The sequence below is a fragment of the Grampus griseus genome, assembly GCF_964374135.1.
Source record: "Grampus griseus genome assembly, chromosome: 18".
In the NCBI taxonomy this organism is placed as follows: Eukaryota; Metazoa; Chordata; class Mammalia; order Artiodactyla; family Delphinidae; genus Grampus; species Grampus griseus.
This window is the reverse complement of record NC_139012.1, coordinates 3619739-3635374: the sequence shown is the minus strand read 5'-3', so window position 1 is coordinate 3635374 and position 15636 is coordinate 3619739. Positions and strand designations below refer to the sequence as shown.

Here is a 15636-nt window from a genome sequence, read left to right as displayed (position 1 = left end):
TGAAGCATTAATAAAATTGAGAATTCTCTTTCAAGGGTGATAGAGAAATAAAGTGGACACAAGTAGCCAATTCTGTGATGAAAAAGGGGACCCACCACAGATCTTCCAGAAATTAAAAAAATGATAATGATTATATTATAAACAGCTTTATGGCAAAATAAATTTGTGAATTTAGATGAATACTTTTCTCCAAAAAAATTACAACTAACCCAAAATAGAGAAAAGAAATAGGAGAGCTAAATAGTAATGTAAATGTTAAATTATTGCGTTTGTAAATGAATACTTTCCTACAAGGAAAACTCTAGGCCCAAATGATTTTTCTGGTAAGTTCTCTCAAAATTCTAAGGATGAAATAATTCCAGTGTTATACAGACTCTTCCAGAGAATAAGAATGAAGAAGGAGAAGAAAAAAAATTAAAGCAGAAACCTCTCCCAGCTTGCATAAATAACCACTTAATTTATGACAGAATTGGCATTGGAGGAAGAATAATCAATTGCTGTCCACGTGAGGAACAAAAATGAAACTTGACCCCTACCTTACACTATACACACACAATCCCTGGTAGATTTTAGATCTAAACGTCAAATGTAAAATAAGCTTTATAGAAGAAAATATAGAATAATAATTTTTTAACCTCAGAGATGGGAAAAGAAAGGACTTCTTAAATTAAACAGGATACAAAAAAGTGCTAACCGTAAAGGAAAAAAAAAAATATATATATATATATACACACACACACACATATATATATGTATATGTATGTAATGGGATAAAATATTTTCAACACATTTAACCAACAAAGGGCCATATTCAGAGTTTACTTAAAAACAAACAAAAACTACTGAACAGAAAAACAGAAAGGACAAATGAAAAGGCATGTCAACATTTTTAATGATGTCCAACTTTATTCGTAATTAGAGAAATGCACATTAAAACCGCCACGTGATCCTACTACAGACCCTATAGAATTTCAGAACTGGCTGACCGGGAGGCGGAGCTTTGTGAAAGGATCACCAGGAAGCTTAGGGCAGGGATTTCCTTCAGAGGAGAAAGAGCCAATACCCATTTGAGAGAGAATGTTGGGAGCTTCTGGGTAACGGACAATGTTCTCTTTCTTGACTTGTGTGGTAGTTACAGTTCCTCACTTTAAAAAAAAAAAATGGGAGAGAAAGAGGGAGGGAGGGTATTTCAGAATGGCTGTTAGGTAGCCAGGATGGTGGTACTCCATGGCCGTCAAGAGATTCTGGCTTCACCATCCTATCTCTGGCTTCCCTCCAGGTCCAAGTAAGGTCGGGGGATGTAGTTTTTCATCTGAGCACGTTGCTCGCCCAAGGATGTTCATTGCTGACCCAAGAATGTTCATTGCTGACCTGCCCAGCAGGAGGGGGCGAATGGGTCTTGGGGAAGATCTAGCCAGGCGATTCTCATCACAAGTCGCGCTTTACTTGGAAGGAGTCATGGGGTGGATAGATGATTAGGGCAGGGCTTGTTCAAGCTTAGCATCAAGGACCCCAGGGTAATGCGGGAGTGTTCTGTTGGCACGCAGGAAAAGGATTGTTTTCATCACACACACACAGAGAAAAAGCCCCAAAGTGTTTCTGAATGCTTCCCCTCCCCCCATATGAAGCAGGGATTCCATGTAACGATTGGTTGGAAGTATTTGGCTCGTAAGACAGAGGCTTTTTGGTACGATGGGAGGAAATGACACTGGGAGGATACAGAAGGATTTTTATACCTGCGGTAAAGATTTCTAGGGAAAGGAGCTGCAGTTACCAAGAACAGACAGACGTACCGGTTCCCAGGCTCCCAGAGCATGGGTCTTTCCTAAGTTTTCTCCTCTCTTCTTCAACAACATATTACTATTCATCTGGCGTTTTAATTTTATGCAGGCTATAAAAGCTGTACATGTTTTATGTGACAATTTGGAAAATACAGGAAAGAATAAACAACGAGTAAAACCTACCATTCCTTGTATTACCCAGAAATACCCAAAACGTGTCTAATATTCCACTGTGTAGAACTCTGGTTTTTTTCATACAAGTATATGTGTGTGTTTATATAAGATGTTTGGTTTTGTTTTTATAAAGCTTGAGTTATACTGTACATGTGGTTTTAACAATCTGCTTTTTTCCCTTAGAAATCTCACGTGGTCTATCTCTAGGTCAACAAACGCAGATCTGCATTGCTTACAGTTGGCCGTTAATTGTACAGGATGCATAGCATCTCATCAGATAGGACGAACATGATTTAAAATAACCCAGCCCTATTTGTTGGATGTTAGAATTACCTCCTGATTTTCTATCCTTAAAATAAAACTGAGTGTTTATGATGGATTACTCCAACTTGATTAAAATAGACATTTTGTAAAACTTTCCATGTTAATGTGTCACGTTCAGATTTATGTGTGTGTGTGTTTAGATGGAAATATGGAGATATAATCTTTCTTTTAAAACCATTGCTTTCTGAAATCTCTGATGATAACCCTTTACAAAAAGGATAACAAAAACATTGTATACCCTTATACTGAAATTCAATATTCTTAAAATAATAACAATGGAATTTGAGTGATAGCAGTAAGTCAACAAGTATGTGATAAGAGAATATTTCACAAAGGTTGCATGTATCTAGTAAGAAGGTAATTAATTCATTTTTTATTTTCAATTTTGGAGTATTTAATGATAGCTGCTAAACAATAAGGGAATTTAAAATGTATTGGATGATCAAAACTGAATGCAAAAACATTTAAAAAGGTAACCATATATCCTTTCATTTTTATTAAATTTTTACTCCCCGCCATCCTCCCTAGCTCACCTTGGGTGATCTTATTCTACCACAAGGAAAGAGAAAATAGGCACTCCCCTTTACCAAAATATTTAATTTGTCTGTGTTTTGAGTCAAAAGCCAAAAGCTATGGCTTGGTAAATGGTCCTAGAAAACTTAACACAAAAAACTCTGAGTCTTACTCTAAAAATCAAAATAAACCCCAAAACCAACAGAACAAACCAAAAAACCCTCTAGACCAAATGGAAATTTTTGTGGAGTATGTTGCCTGAAATTAATCATATAAAATTCAATATTTAGGAATATCAGGCTTCAAAACTTCAGTATGTAACTGATAGCGTATGTTCAAACCCTGAAGCAGAGATTTACACGTTATCCCTTAAATGCTCATAGAGACCAGATTTTAAAATAGAGCTAGTTCTGCATTGTTGTTCATTGAAGATCACTTGAAAATCTCGAGTTATGCGCACAAAAGGAAAATTATTTCAATTGAGATTTCAGTCTTTCAAAGCAACACGACATGTTTATTTTGATTTACCTGTGTGGACACCATGAGCTTCTGGGCTCCTGAAACCTTCCCATGACTATTAAAATACCGGCACAATGCTCTGGGTATTCAGGCAGGCACTCAGTAACAGCATTTACTGATTGGAATCATGTTGCCTATTTCATAAGAACCAGTAAGTCCTATGCCGGGACCAGAGTCAGAAAGCCTCTCCTGGTCGGTATGATAAAAACTGATCAGATGTTATATATGTACAGCACATGATATATACATGGTCATTATAACTCAAATCGGTTAGTTGTACTGGTTCCCAATTCACAGCGTATAGTCAATATGCTTACTAAATAAAGGCACGAGATGGGAATAAATGTTTAAAATAACTTGAAGTTTTCATTGAATCAGAAGTAGTGTTATTTTCAAGGAAACGATTTCTCTGGAATGCCAGTATCTGCGTGCTACCTCTGCTTCCCAGAAATAATTATCTGTTTGTTCATTTGCTGAAATATAGTTATGTGTGGGTAATTATAGCTATCACTTACTTTAATTGCCATCCTTTTACTGATGCGAACACAGACTTAGATCTTTTTTTGTATATTTAATTATTCCCTGGACTTGTGGTTATTTATCATTAGATTAGAGAACAGTTTTTAGTGCTAGAACGTTGTAGTTATAGCAGACAAAATATTGTGAATCTAAAGATGTTTAGTGGGGAAGTAAGGATATGACAGATTCTATCCAGGCCATTTTTATGTTCAGTATGATTTTCTTTCTTGCTGCGTGATGACTACACATTTTATGGCTGGGCCTCAGAAAAAATGACAATTAAAGGGGCTTCTCTGGTGGCGCAGTGGTTGGGGGTCTGCCTGCCGATGCAGGGGGCGCTGGTTCGTGCCCCGGTCTGGGAGGGTCCCGCATGCCGCGGAGCGGCTGGGCCCGTGGGCCATGGCCGCTGAGCCTGCGCGTCCGGAGCCTGTGCTCCGCGGGGGGAGAGGCCACAGCAGTGAGAGGCCCGCTTACCGCAAAAAAAAAAAAAAAAAAAAAAGACAATTAAAGAATACAGTCATTACATTTGATTTTCCATTTACCATTCTCTGAAGATTGTCTTTCTTTATTTGTGCTGTTTGTCCTCAGTGCATTGTAAGGATAATCTATGGTGATAAAGTACTGGGTGAGGCCATTTACCAGACCGGAAGCTCTGCATTCGTATAGACTCCAAGGCCACATTGAACCTAGTGCTATTGAACCAAACCACATCGACTCTGGGAACTTTGGAGAATGGCTTTTTCCACTCATGCTCAAGAAAGATCCAGACCCCTAGCGAAGGAGCCCTTGGTTAGAATCCATGAAATGTATTCAAATATAGGTTTTACAACCTCATCTTTTTTCTAGGAACTGTGTAGATTCTCTGGAATTCGTACTGCTTTCTGATTCAGAGCCAACCCGCCAGGGGAAGCAAGTCTTCACTTGACAATCTAGAATCTGGTGCAATTATCTATTTTGAGCAGCAGAACGTAGGTTTGTCAAGAAAGCAAGCTCCTCAGGCATTCAGAAAGCCCTGCTCCGCCCCTCCGTTTCCTTAAGGATGCTTTGAAGTCATACCGAATAGTTTCTACTTTGGACTTCATTTAATTCAGTGTCCTCCACTGTCGTCGAGAAGTCGGCTTGAAAATGGCGGGCGGAACTGCTGACTCTGCCATTTCCTAGCGGTGTCGCGCGGCTCCTCTCTGCCTGGGCTCGGACCCAGGGCTGATGCACGCTAACTCCATGACCCTGAGAAAATGACCTAACCTCTCCAATTCTCAGTTTTCTCAGCTTAAAAATGGGGACAATCAAAGGACCTGCCCTGTGGGATTGTTATGAGGATTTAGTATCAGTACGATGATGCTAGCTAAAATTAGCTAAATAAATATTAGCTAAATAAATTAGCTAAATAAATAATAAATATTACCTATACACAGATATCATAAAAGGCTTAGATATTTTAGAGCTAGAAGATCCCTGAGGATTTATCCAATAAAAACTAGAATTATGTACATGACATAGATGAGGTGTAAGGCAGTGAATTAATTCCTCCAAGACCACACAGGCTATAATACTAGAATCAATGCCTTATAACTCGTTTACACATAGACCCAAGTACCCACGTGTGTATAGTCAAACACGCAGGTCATTTTGATGGTCTACACTGGTGTTCAGACATTATGATTCGGAGCCTCTGGCATGAATGGAAGTCGGGGTATGTGGGTAGAGTTCAAGGGAAGGGAAGCACACTGTTGCTGCCGCAGAAAGAGTACGAGGAAGGAGGGGCGTAGAACAGTGTTTGCTGGGAATTATTGCCCCAGAGTCTGGTCTGGGAGAGGGCTGTGCCCTGAGAAAACTAGAGCAGGTTTATAAGTATGTGTGAGAAATGGTTCTGTGATGGACGCCCCACTTCCGATGGAAGTCAACAAATAAGGGGCTTCAGATGAACCTTGAATGTGCTGCCAGCACCAATCAGGGGTCTTCAACCCCGTGGGAAAGCACAGTGGGATTCTCTACCCCAAGGCTCTGGGGTTCTTCTGATGCCTCTGTGTAACAATGTCCCTTAGCTACATGAGGGACACGAGTTCAAGAATTTACAGGTGAAATAATATAATTTCTGTAATTTTTAAAAAAGATAATGAGAAGTAGATGAAACAAGACTGAAATACTGAAAATCCTGAAGCTTGGCGATGGGTCCATGGAGTTTCACTCCATATTCCCTTTGCTTTTATATGTACGAAATTTCTGTAATAAAGTCTTGAGATATTTGTTGTCTTGATAGATAAGATGGGTTAATTATTGTAGTTTTATGTGCACTTCTTGGAATACTTAATGAAAATAAACTTGTTTATTAGTTAGTGGTCACTTAAAGTCTCTCATTTGCTGTACAGAGCCTTTGCCCATATTTTAAAATATGAAAGTAGGTCCTTTATTTTGACTTGTAGGATGTTTTAAGAATAATAGAGCCTTTTATTTGGTGTATTTAAATGTTCTATGTTGTTCTTTTTTAATTTGCAATTTACTTTTTTGATATTTTTAAAGTATATTTATTTTTAAGGTTCGAATAGAAGGATTGATACATTTTCTTTTCCTTCATGGCGTGTGTCTTTGGTGCCATTTTTAGATCATTTGCCTTTAAAAAGTACTGCTTCTAATATGGCAACAAAATAAAAGGTTTTGTTGGCCAAAAACAGAAACGCTGCCTTTTCTAATCTCCTTTGCACCTTCAGTGCTTCCAGCTACTCCTTTGCGCCTCCGGGTTCACACTCCCATGCGTATTCGCCATAACCGGGCTTTCTCCCCTCCCTGCTATGACCTTCAGGGTCAGTGCTGCCCCAGAGTCATCTTCCCCTGGAGCCCCCTCACCTCCTGCATCACCAAGAGGAAATGACATTCCCAGAATTTCTCCAGTGCCCCTTTCTTCTCTGTCACTCTCTCTCTGTCACCACCCAGCCTTCCATCCCCACCCCCGACACTGACTCTGTCTGTCCTGACCCTTCTTTAGTCGACAGGTAAGAGATGCCTTTGCACCCACCACTTCGGTACCCTGGTGCCACAGCCCTTCTCAGAAGTCTACAGTGTTACCCACTGCCTTCAGATATCGCCAGATTCTGTGAAGTGTTAGGTGACGCCTTTAATTTCTGGACTACACCCTCCAGGCCCCCTACTTCGGCCATCTTACAGGCCACCCCCAGGACGTGGAGACATCTCGTGTTCCATGTTACGATGTTTCAGCGCTTCCGTTCCCTTGGCCAGGCTGACCTTCCTCAACCTCGCTCACCTTTCAAAATCCTCCCCATCCTGGAAGGTCCACAGCCTTTGGCATCTCCACCGTCACTCTTCCTCTAATCCCTCACCCAGAGTGAATCCCTGCTTTCTCCAGATCCATCTCAACGCCACCTGTGCCCTGTGGAACCCTTAAGTCATTCTGTTGTGTATTCTGCTTAAGAAGCATTACCGTGAAGATTTGAGATCCTCGGAGGCAGACCTTTTCTTGAGTCTTGGCGCATTTCCCAGCGCCTTGTTCAGAGGGTGACCTAGATATTCCCTAATTTTATTTAGTTGACACTGTGTAGAGCAGTTCATGCTAATGACTTGGCTCTGAGTTTGGATCTGCACTAAGCTGACTCTCTGTTCGGATTCAGCGAGCAATCTTCTAATTGATCATTTCGTTTTAAAAAACGGATCACAGCACTCTTCTCCTTCCCCAGGTTCCTAGTCTCTGTAAGACGTCCAGTGAACCGGATTCTCTAGCAGCAGACATTTGTCTTGCTTGTCAATGGGCCCTTCATCCCCGTCTCCCATGAATCCCAAACTCTTAGCTTTGCCCTGCTACCTGGACATACATTTTATTGTGACTATGCTTATCTAGTTGCCTGGAACGCCAACCTGTGTGTGATCTTGGATTTCCACCCACCCTTCCTCTGTATTGATTCCGATCACTCTAACACTCACTGCTTGATTGGACCCTTCCCCACACCTGCTACCCGGATCACGATACAGTATTCCCCTGGGCAACTTTAGACATTGCTATTACTTTTGACCAAGACCCAGTCCCCCCATGACCACACATCCGTATGTCTATCTCTTCCTAGATACTGGCTGTCTCCTGCCCAGTCTCAATGAACTAACCCTTCCACGCCAAGGTATTTGTATATATATCAAGATCAACTGGGACGACTTCTTATGTGTTAACAGGATGTCGTGGACTTCTCTGCAGAACTAACTCTCTAACTGGAAAACTATGAGTGATTTTCTAATGATGTTTAAATCAGGAATCATGTACATGTTTAATCCGTTATACCATACTGATTAATTACGATTTCAGATGAGAGGAGCAATCACTTCAGAATCTAAAGTTGTCTAGGTTGAACTTTCATTGGACAGTTGTTACTCTTTAGTCCATTCATTTTTATCAGTAAGTCACCTGATTGATCCCTCTCTCAGAGTGCTTCTCAGCCAGGGATGATTTTTGCCTCCCAGGGGATATTTGGCAATGTCTGGGGACATTTTCGGTTGCCACAACTGAGTAGGAGATGCACAGGACAGACCCCCAGCAGAGAATTACACAGCCCAAAACGTCAGCCAGGCTGACGATTGAAAACCCTGCTTGGGTCACGAGGGATAATTACTATAACCTGTTGGAGCCTCGAGGGCACTTCTGTATCGTGGGAGATATAAGTTGCCTCAGACCTGCCACTGAGCCTATAGGGTTGGTTATGTATTGGTCTGTTGTGATCGGGCAGCTACCCTGACCTTTTCTGCGTGGAATTTCACCCAATCTCCTCCTTTCCTTTGGGTGTAGAATGAACGATAGTCAATACAATTCATCTGACACGTAGACTTGATGGTGTCTTATCTGTCTTCCATCCCTTCTCAGCCACCCTGCTACCCCACAAATGGGAAGCAAACTGTCACCCCAGGGACCCATTTACCCTTCGTTGCCCACAGGCTTCTCTTTCCCCATCAGTGTTTCATCAGACTATTTGCAGCCTCTAGAAAAGTTTTCCTTCTCCCCTCCAGTACTTCTTTGCCCACGTCTGTGTTATTATGACATATTTCTTCATGATCATTTCAGCTTTTTTTGTCAGTACATTTCCTCTTTGATTAGATGGAACTCCAGCAATACTTGGTATTACCATGCTGCCTTGGGAAATTTATTTTTCAATGAGTGTTTACGGACCTTCATTTCAATCCGTGAAATGTCACCATTTTAATTTGTTCAGTAAGTACACGACTTACTTTGTTTGGGGAAAGAACACACAACTTAACGGCTATTTTGTGTTGACCTCCATAGGTTTACCTGAAGACGATGGATTCTCCAGGTTGTCTGGGAGTGGGACCTCCTCCCTTCAGAGACATAGAGAGAGTCACACCACTCAGGTAATGACCCCTCAATGCTTACCTTTGCTATGGTAATTGATGTTAAATGCCTACAAGAGATTCACGAAGGTGTGACCAAGAATGTTTGTTCTTATTGGACTAGGGAACACAGTTATTTTCAACTCTGCTGTGAGTTTCTTCACCTCAACATTCTCTTTCCCTTTGTATCAGCTGACCGCTCTCTATTTTCTGCTGGTTTCAAAAAAAGAAGAACATTCAAAACAAATAAAAATTAATAGATGGTTTCATATGAACTGTTCTGACATAATTTATGTAGTGGCATTTTAAAGTCACTGTCAGGTGAAGGGTATATTGCATCTGCTGAATGGCATTAGTATTTCCTGCATTGGACCTCAGCTGAAATAGGAAGGCTGTAAGTGAGGACAACATGGAAAGAAAATGCTTGAAGTCCCTGTGGTTTCATGGCCATTATCTCTCAGTTTCCACCTCAAATTCCATGTAATCCAAATTCATTTGTAAACTATCATATGATCAGAACACTGCAAAATCAAAATGAGATTGCAGTTCACAAAACTCTTCTGATGTGCTTCAGTAATTTCACGTGTATGTGCAATGTGTTTGGCCTCAAAAATTTTGCCAAAATAAAGAGGATTGTCACTTTAAAATAAACTCTGGTGTTTGTAGAAAGAATAAAGGATTCATATCAATAGTTTAGTGTCCTTTTTATGTTGAGTTTTAAAATACTGCCTTCAATAAGTATCTTCAAAAAATATGACTTTGCTTTGAAGGTGGTACACAACCAACAATGTATCAAAGATTTTATTATCAATATATTAAAGATTATTGCTTTAGCAGCAAGATTATTTTTTATGAAGTTACAGCACAACTTTTGCTTTGTCAAATATCTACATTAAAATCGTTTAAAAACTCAGTCAAGTATTCAGATGTTTTCATGAAACCAATTATCCAGCCAAAGATCTTTTTTCATCTGAACATTTGACATTATATAGGCACGGTTATATTATCAGCTGAGATTTTTAAAATAACACTGATGAGCTAGTGGGAAAAATCAATAATTTAATCTTAAAAATAAATCTTACAGTAGACAATATGCTGACATCACTTACGCTGATATATAGGCATTGAAATAGAAAAAAAAATGCTGATTGCTTGCAATAATAGATTGTCCTAATCTCCCCTCTGTTCCTTAGAGATGCATTTACTTTACCTTGTAAGCATTACAGCTGCTTTATCTATGATAATTCACGGGAGAACCTGCTTGTAGAGAACATTGGCTTGATTTTTATTATAGGACCGTCTCCTATACGTTAGAGCACAGTGATAGATACAGCCTTTCCAGGGTTCATAGAGAAAAGGGTTAATTTTGAAAGAAGGTGCATAAAATAGGCATCTCTGGAACTTTCCCTCTGATCTTTCATGGATTTGGCTAAGATGCAAAGAGAGATGGGAAAGACCACCGGGAATAATTTTCCATTCCCAGTTTTCAATGAGGGCTTGTTTTCAAATGCAAACAATCTCCAGTTATCTCACAGGGCATATTTTCAAGGAAATGGAAAACCAGGCTCATTTTCTTCCATGCCTGGTGTGGGCATTCTCCTGGCAGGACACACGTGTCAGTGTTGGGGACCTATAACAGTTATGTGGAACTATGCCTTGAATGGCCACACATCTCTCAGCATAAATGCTTCTTGTATGACATTTATATAGGAAATATGGACACATACAGGCATATTGAATTCTAGACTTTCTAGTAATGCTACTAAATAAGAATTCTATAAAATCAGCCCTGAACTGATTGGGCATGTAGCAATAAAATTAAATGTTGACTAAAAATTGAATTCCTATTTGAGGATGTCTATGTTTTAATTAGCATCATCAGTGATTTTAGTGAAATCCCTTTAAGGAAGATAAAATGTCTGGGTGTTACTGTAGATAAAGAAAACAAGAAATAGATTTAGTAATTTGCCAGAGGTCATAGGGAAAACGCAGTGTCCACAGTTTGAATGGATGTCAAGCTCCTATGTCTTGTTTCTGAAAGTGAGCTTACCATGACATTAAAAGCAATGGAGGAGTCATCCAACTTTTACATAAAATTTAAAGAAGTTTTGGTCAAGGTGAAAATCTTAAGTAGCTGCAGTGGACATTTGTGGTTTGTATTCTTAGCTGCTGGCCACATAGTTAAGTTTCTGGCCTACCACCATGATAATATAAGGAGAGAGATTTCACCTTCCTCCCTTCCTTTGAGAGCTGGATAAATGCATGTGAGATGGACTCTGTCTATCCACCATGGGTTATGGGTTGAGAGACATACGATGGAAGGGACGAGGATAGATGTCGCCATGGGGGTGTCATCTGGCCACAGTGGTTCCCTCCAGTGACCAAAGATGTTAGCCTGTGTCTGTGACCGCCGGTCACCGCGTTCACCTTGGGTGCAGCCCATGTGCCAAACCTGTCCTTAACTTCACGTCCAATTATTTTGCTTTCCAATAAATCTTCTACCTGTTAGAGTTAGTTTCTGTTGCTTGCAAAGAAGAATTTTGACTGACACACTAATCTGATTTTACTGTTATTATCTATAAAAGTTACTTTATATCAAAGGGTTTTTTAAAAATTTTATTCTCTATTTTTTTAAATTGAAGTAGAGTCGATTTACAATGTTATGCTAATTTCTGCTGTACAGCAAAGTGACTCAGCTATACATATATATACACTCCTTTTTTATTTTCTTTTCCATTATGGTTTATCACAGGATATTGAATATAGTTCCCTGTGCCATACAGTAGGACCTTGTTGTTTATTCATTCTAAATGTAATAGTTTGCATCTACTAACCCCAAACTCCCAGTCCATCCCCCTCTCCCTCTGCCTCTCCCCACTGGCCACGGCAAGTCTGTTTTCTATATCTGTGAGTCTCTTTCTGTTTTGTAGATACGTTCACTTGTGCCATAGTTTAGATTCCACATAGAAGTGATATCATATGGTGTTTGTCTTTCCCTTTCTGACTTACTTCACTCAGTATGATCATCTCTAGTTGCATCCATGCTGCTGCAGATGGCATTATTTTGTTCTTTTTCATGGTTGAGTAGTATTCCATTGTATACATGTACCGCATCTTCTTTATCCATTCATCTTTCAAGTTTTACATAGAGCGTGCATTATTCTTAATGTAGATGTAAACAATTTTCTAACAGGGGTAGCACCTCCATAAATAGCTTCTTTTCTCAAGGTACAGAATATAGAAAATGTAGTTTATGTTCTATTCCATCGTATTTTTAAAATCAATTTGCAAACTGTAAGGACTTTATGTAAAAGTAGTAAAAATCAATTTTGCTTAAAATATTTGGAACTAGTAGAAGCTGAGACACTAGCCGGATCGAGTACGTGGCTGTGATCACTTATGCTCCTTATGTAGAAGGCTTGGTAGGTCCAGGCCGTGAACCGCGGCGAACTATTCATGTCCTTCTGCACCCCAGGGCACAGGTAAACCAGCAGTGAAGGTGTGACGTCGTGGAATCCCACATCCTAGTCCTGAAGGGGGGTTTTGTGGCATTTCCCAGTTCTCAACACTGGAATCGCAGAGGTTGAGGAAGCCACTGCATGTTGGTTTTTGAATTAGACAGTGTTTATAAAAATACCATGCCATTTATCTACTTGCCATTTTGTAACATGTGAAATCATTGTTTTTTAAGTTTATACCATTTGGCATGATGCAGTCCCTTAGAGGTAAGTCAGTGGGGAGAAGAGACTCAGCACTGAATGAAATACTGAGAACACACCCACCAGCCTAGAGGGACCTATTTGTGTTTGTGCTGAGACTGCAATGCTGACTCAGGGGGCCAGGTAACCTGACACAGGGAGCCCACGGATTATAAATAGAGCAAAAGCCTGAGCAGAGCAGAAGAGGGCAGGCCGGAAGGCAAGAGGGCAGCAGAGAGGATGGATGAAATAAAGCGCTCAGTGCTTGCCCTCGGCATAAAATCGCTATTTACACATCTGTTTAGGGGTCCACACTTGACATTGAAAAATGAGATTACTTTTTACTTGAGCATAGTTAATTTGTATTTACATTCTCATTTTAACTTTACCAGGTTTCACTTCCTGACATTTTATTCCTCTCATCTATCTGTTCTGCCCAGTAATATCGTGTGGTTTACAATCTTCGATCTTCGTTGTGGCCATTTATTGTATTTCTTGCCAAACTTTTTAAAATATTCTTTGGCTTTTTAAAAGAGCACTAAAAGTTGTTCTTCATATCTGTAATATTCAAATATTCAACGTAAGAAATCATGGATGGTTTCTGATAAAATAGTGGCAATCCAGGGCCTGAGAACTTAATAAATATCTACTCCCTTCCGTCACAGCCGCCAGTGAAAGCCCTAACAGAATCAATATGCAGTCGATCCACACCAAGAAGCGAATTGTTATGTGGTTTGTTTTACTGAACCATCAAAGGAGCCTTTTGGTAATGTCACATATCAAAGAAATGAAGAGTTTGCAGAGCACTCAATAAACCCAATGCCTTCTTTCTGTATTCATTTTATTTGTCACATGGACTGCTTGAACTATATTGTGGCATGGAAAAGAAACAGTGTGTTAGATAAAATAACAAAATGTAGACACTTTTCCTTTAATGTTAAGGGGGTAATTCTAAAACACATGATGGGGAATAGAAATTAGATAACCATTTCCAAAGGAAATATGTGTATTTCACTTGTAAGCTACAAACCGAAGGAGATCTATCATAGAAAGCTCTTCCCACAGCTGAGGTTTCGGGAAATCAGTATGCACCACTCGTGACTTCCATATTATGGGCAAGCAATGAAGGCAGTAAATTAATTTTATGGTTAAGAGTTAAATGGCCGTGTTTTCAACAGGAAAGGGACATGTCCTGTATAGATATATAGAAGCTTGGAAAATAACACAGACAAATCCTATAGTTTGTATGTTTTCCTTCATAGAATTGCACCATATGTGTATCCTAAATGTATTTAAATGCAGAATGTTTTTCCAGTGACGACAATGACTATTATCAATGAGGAAAAATCAATTTTAAGAAATATGAAAGGAACGAGAATGCAGAATTGTGACTATGTGTTTTTTGTTTGTTTGTTTTGTTGAAGTATACATGGTGACTATGTTTTTAAAAAGGAGAAGGGTCTTGTGATATCTCTGCAGGCTGAGGTCAGGGGAGCACTCCAGGTGGGGAAGGAGCAAAGACCCTGGACAGGAGCCGGCCTGGATCGCAAGATGGCCAGCGTGGCTGGAATGGAGTAACTCCATTCTGCAATATGGCTAGATGTCTCCTTGAAGAGCAGTAGAAATTACCATTAGCTATAAGTGTTAATTCTAGAAAAAGGGAACTTTTAAGTTATAAACGACAGCAAGAGGCTAAATGTAAAATCCCAGTTATGACTGTATTACCTTGTCTTTCTTCAAAACCGTTAACCAGGTTTGCCTTTTTTTATAAGTGGAAAATATAAGACAAATAGCTCTGTTCCTGCTCCAGATACAGAGAACTGGAAGATTGATACCTGGGAACCTGGGCCCCAGAGTTTCTGACTTATTAAGTGTACTACTCTGTACATTAATGGGGCCTGACAACTTTGAAAGAAAAATTTAGGCTAAAGGAACAGAAAGTTTTCCATGGTGCTGAAATGTAATCTAGCCAAACCTTGGTAAAGGAATGTATTTTATGACCTTAGTAGACCTCCAAGACCTGATTTTTCTCTGATTTCTATGATTACACTATTATTTGAAACTGTCATTTCTGACAGAGTCAGAAATAGGTTCTAAAACAGATGAACTATGATATTGGGAGAAGTGTCATAAAGTCAATGACATAAAAAGCCTAGATTTTGAAGCCCAAGTGGATTTAAATTAATTGTATACACTTGCAGGTGATTTTTAATATCTATTTTGGGAAAGGAGTCTTGATTAAAAAGATCTGCTCTTGTATGTTGCCTACTTTGGCAGAATCTTGTCTATTTTCCTTTCTAATGCTTCCTGACATCTCTTTTCCTTTCTCTATTTTCTCTAGCGTTTGTACCTGCATGCTTTGCAATGACTGTGTCTTAAAGACACAGTCATTGACCCCTAGGCACCACCCCTGGCAGACACAGTGCCCACCAAATCCATTTCTTTGGAAGCGCCTAGCTAGACTACGTTTCCCAGCATGCTTGTGATTGGGAGTGGTCATGTGACTGAGATACAGCCAATGGAGCAGGAGTACTGATGTGAGCTCCCTCCAGCCTTGGCCCATGCAAACCTCCCTTGGACTGTGAATGCTTTATGCCCTTTCCCATCCGAAAGCTGGATACACAATACTCCAAGACCCAGGAAGATGCAGAGTACAATTGTGACAACGTGGAGGTCATCCATCCACTGATCAGAAACACCCATTTTAGCCTTAACATGAACAAGGCTAAAATGGGTGGATTTTGTGTCAATCCACTGGTATTTGTGGT

General features: G+C 39.8%; 1 protein-coding gene across 1 annotated transcript in view; it reads left to right on the top strand.

Annotated features, from left to right (window-relative positions):
• Positions 1 to 15636, top strand: part of MYO16 (myosin XVI) — a 424969-nt gene that overhangs the window by 397240 nt on the left and 12093 nt on the right. Inside the window, exon 34 of the mRNA XM_082675412.1 lies at positions 9106 to 9191. Within this exon, the coding sequence (XP_082531538.1) occupies positions 9106 to 9191 (86 nt within the window). The remainder of the gene's footprint in view (positions 1 to 9105; positions 9192 to 15636) is intronic.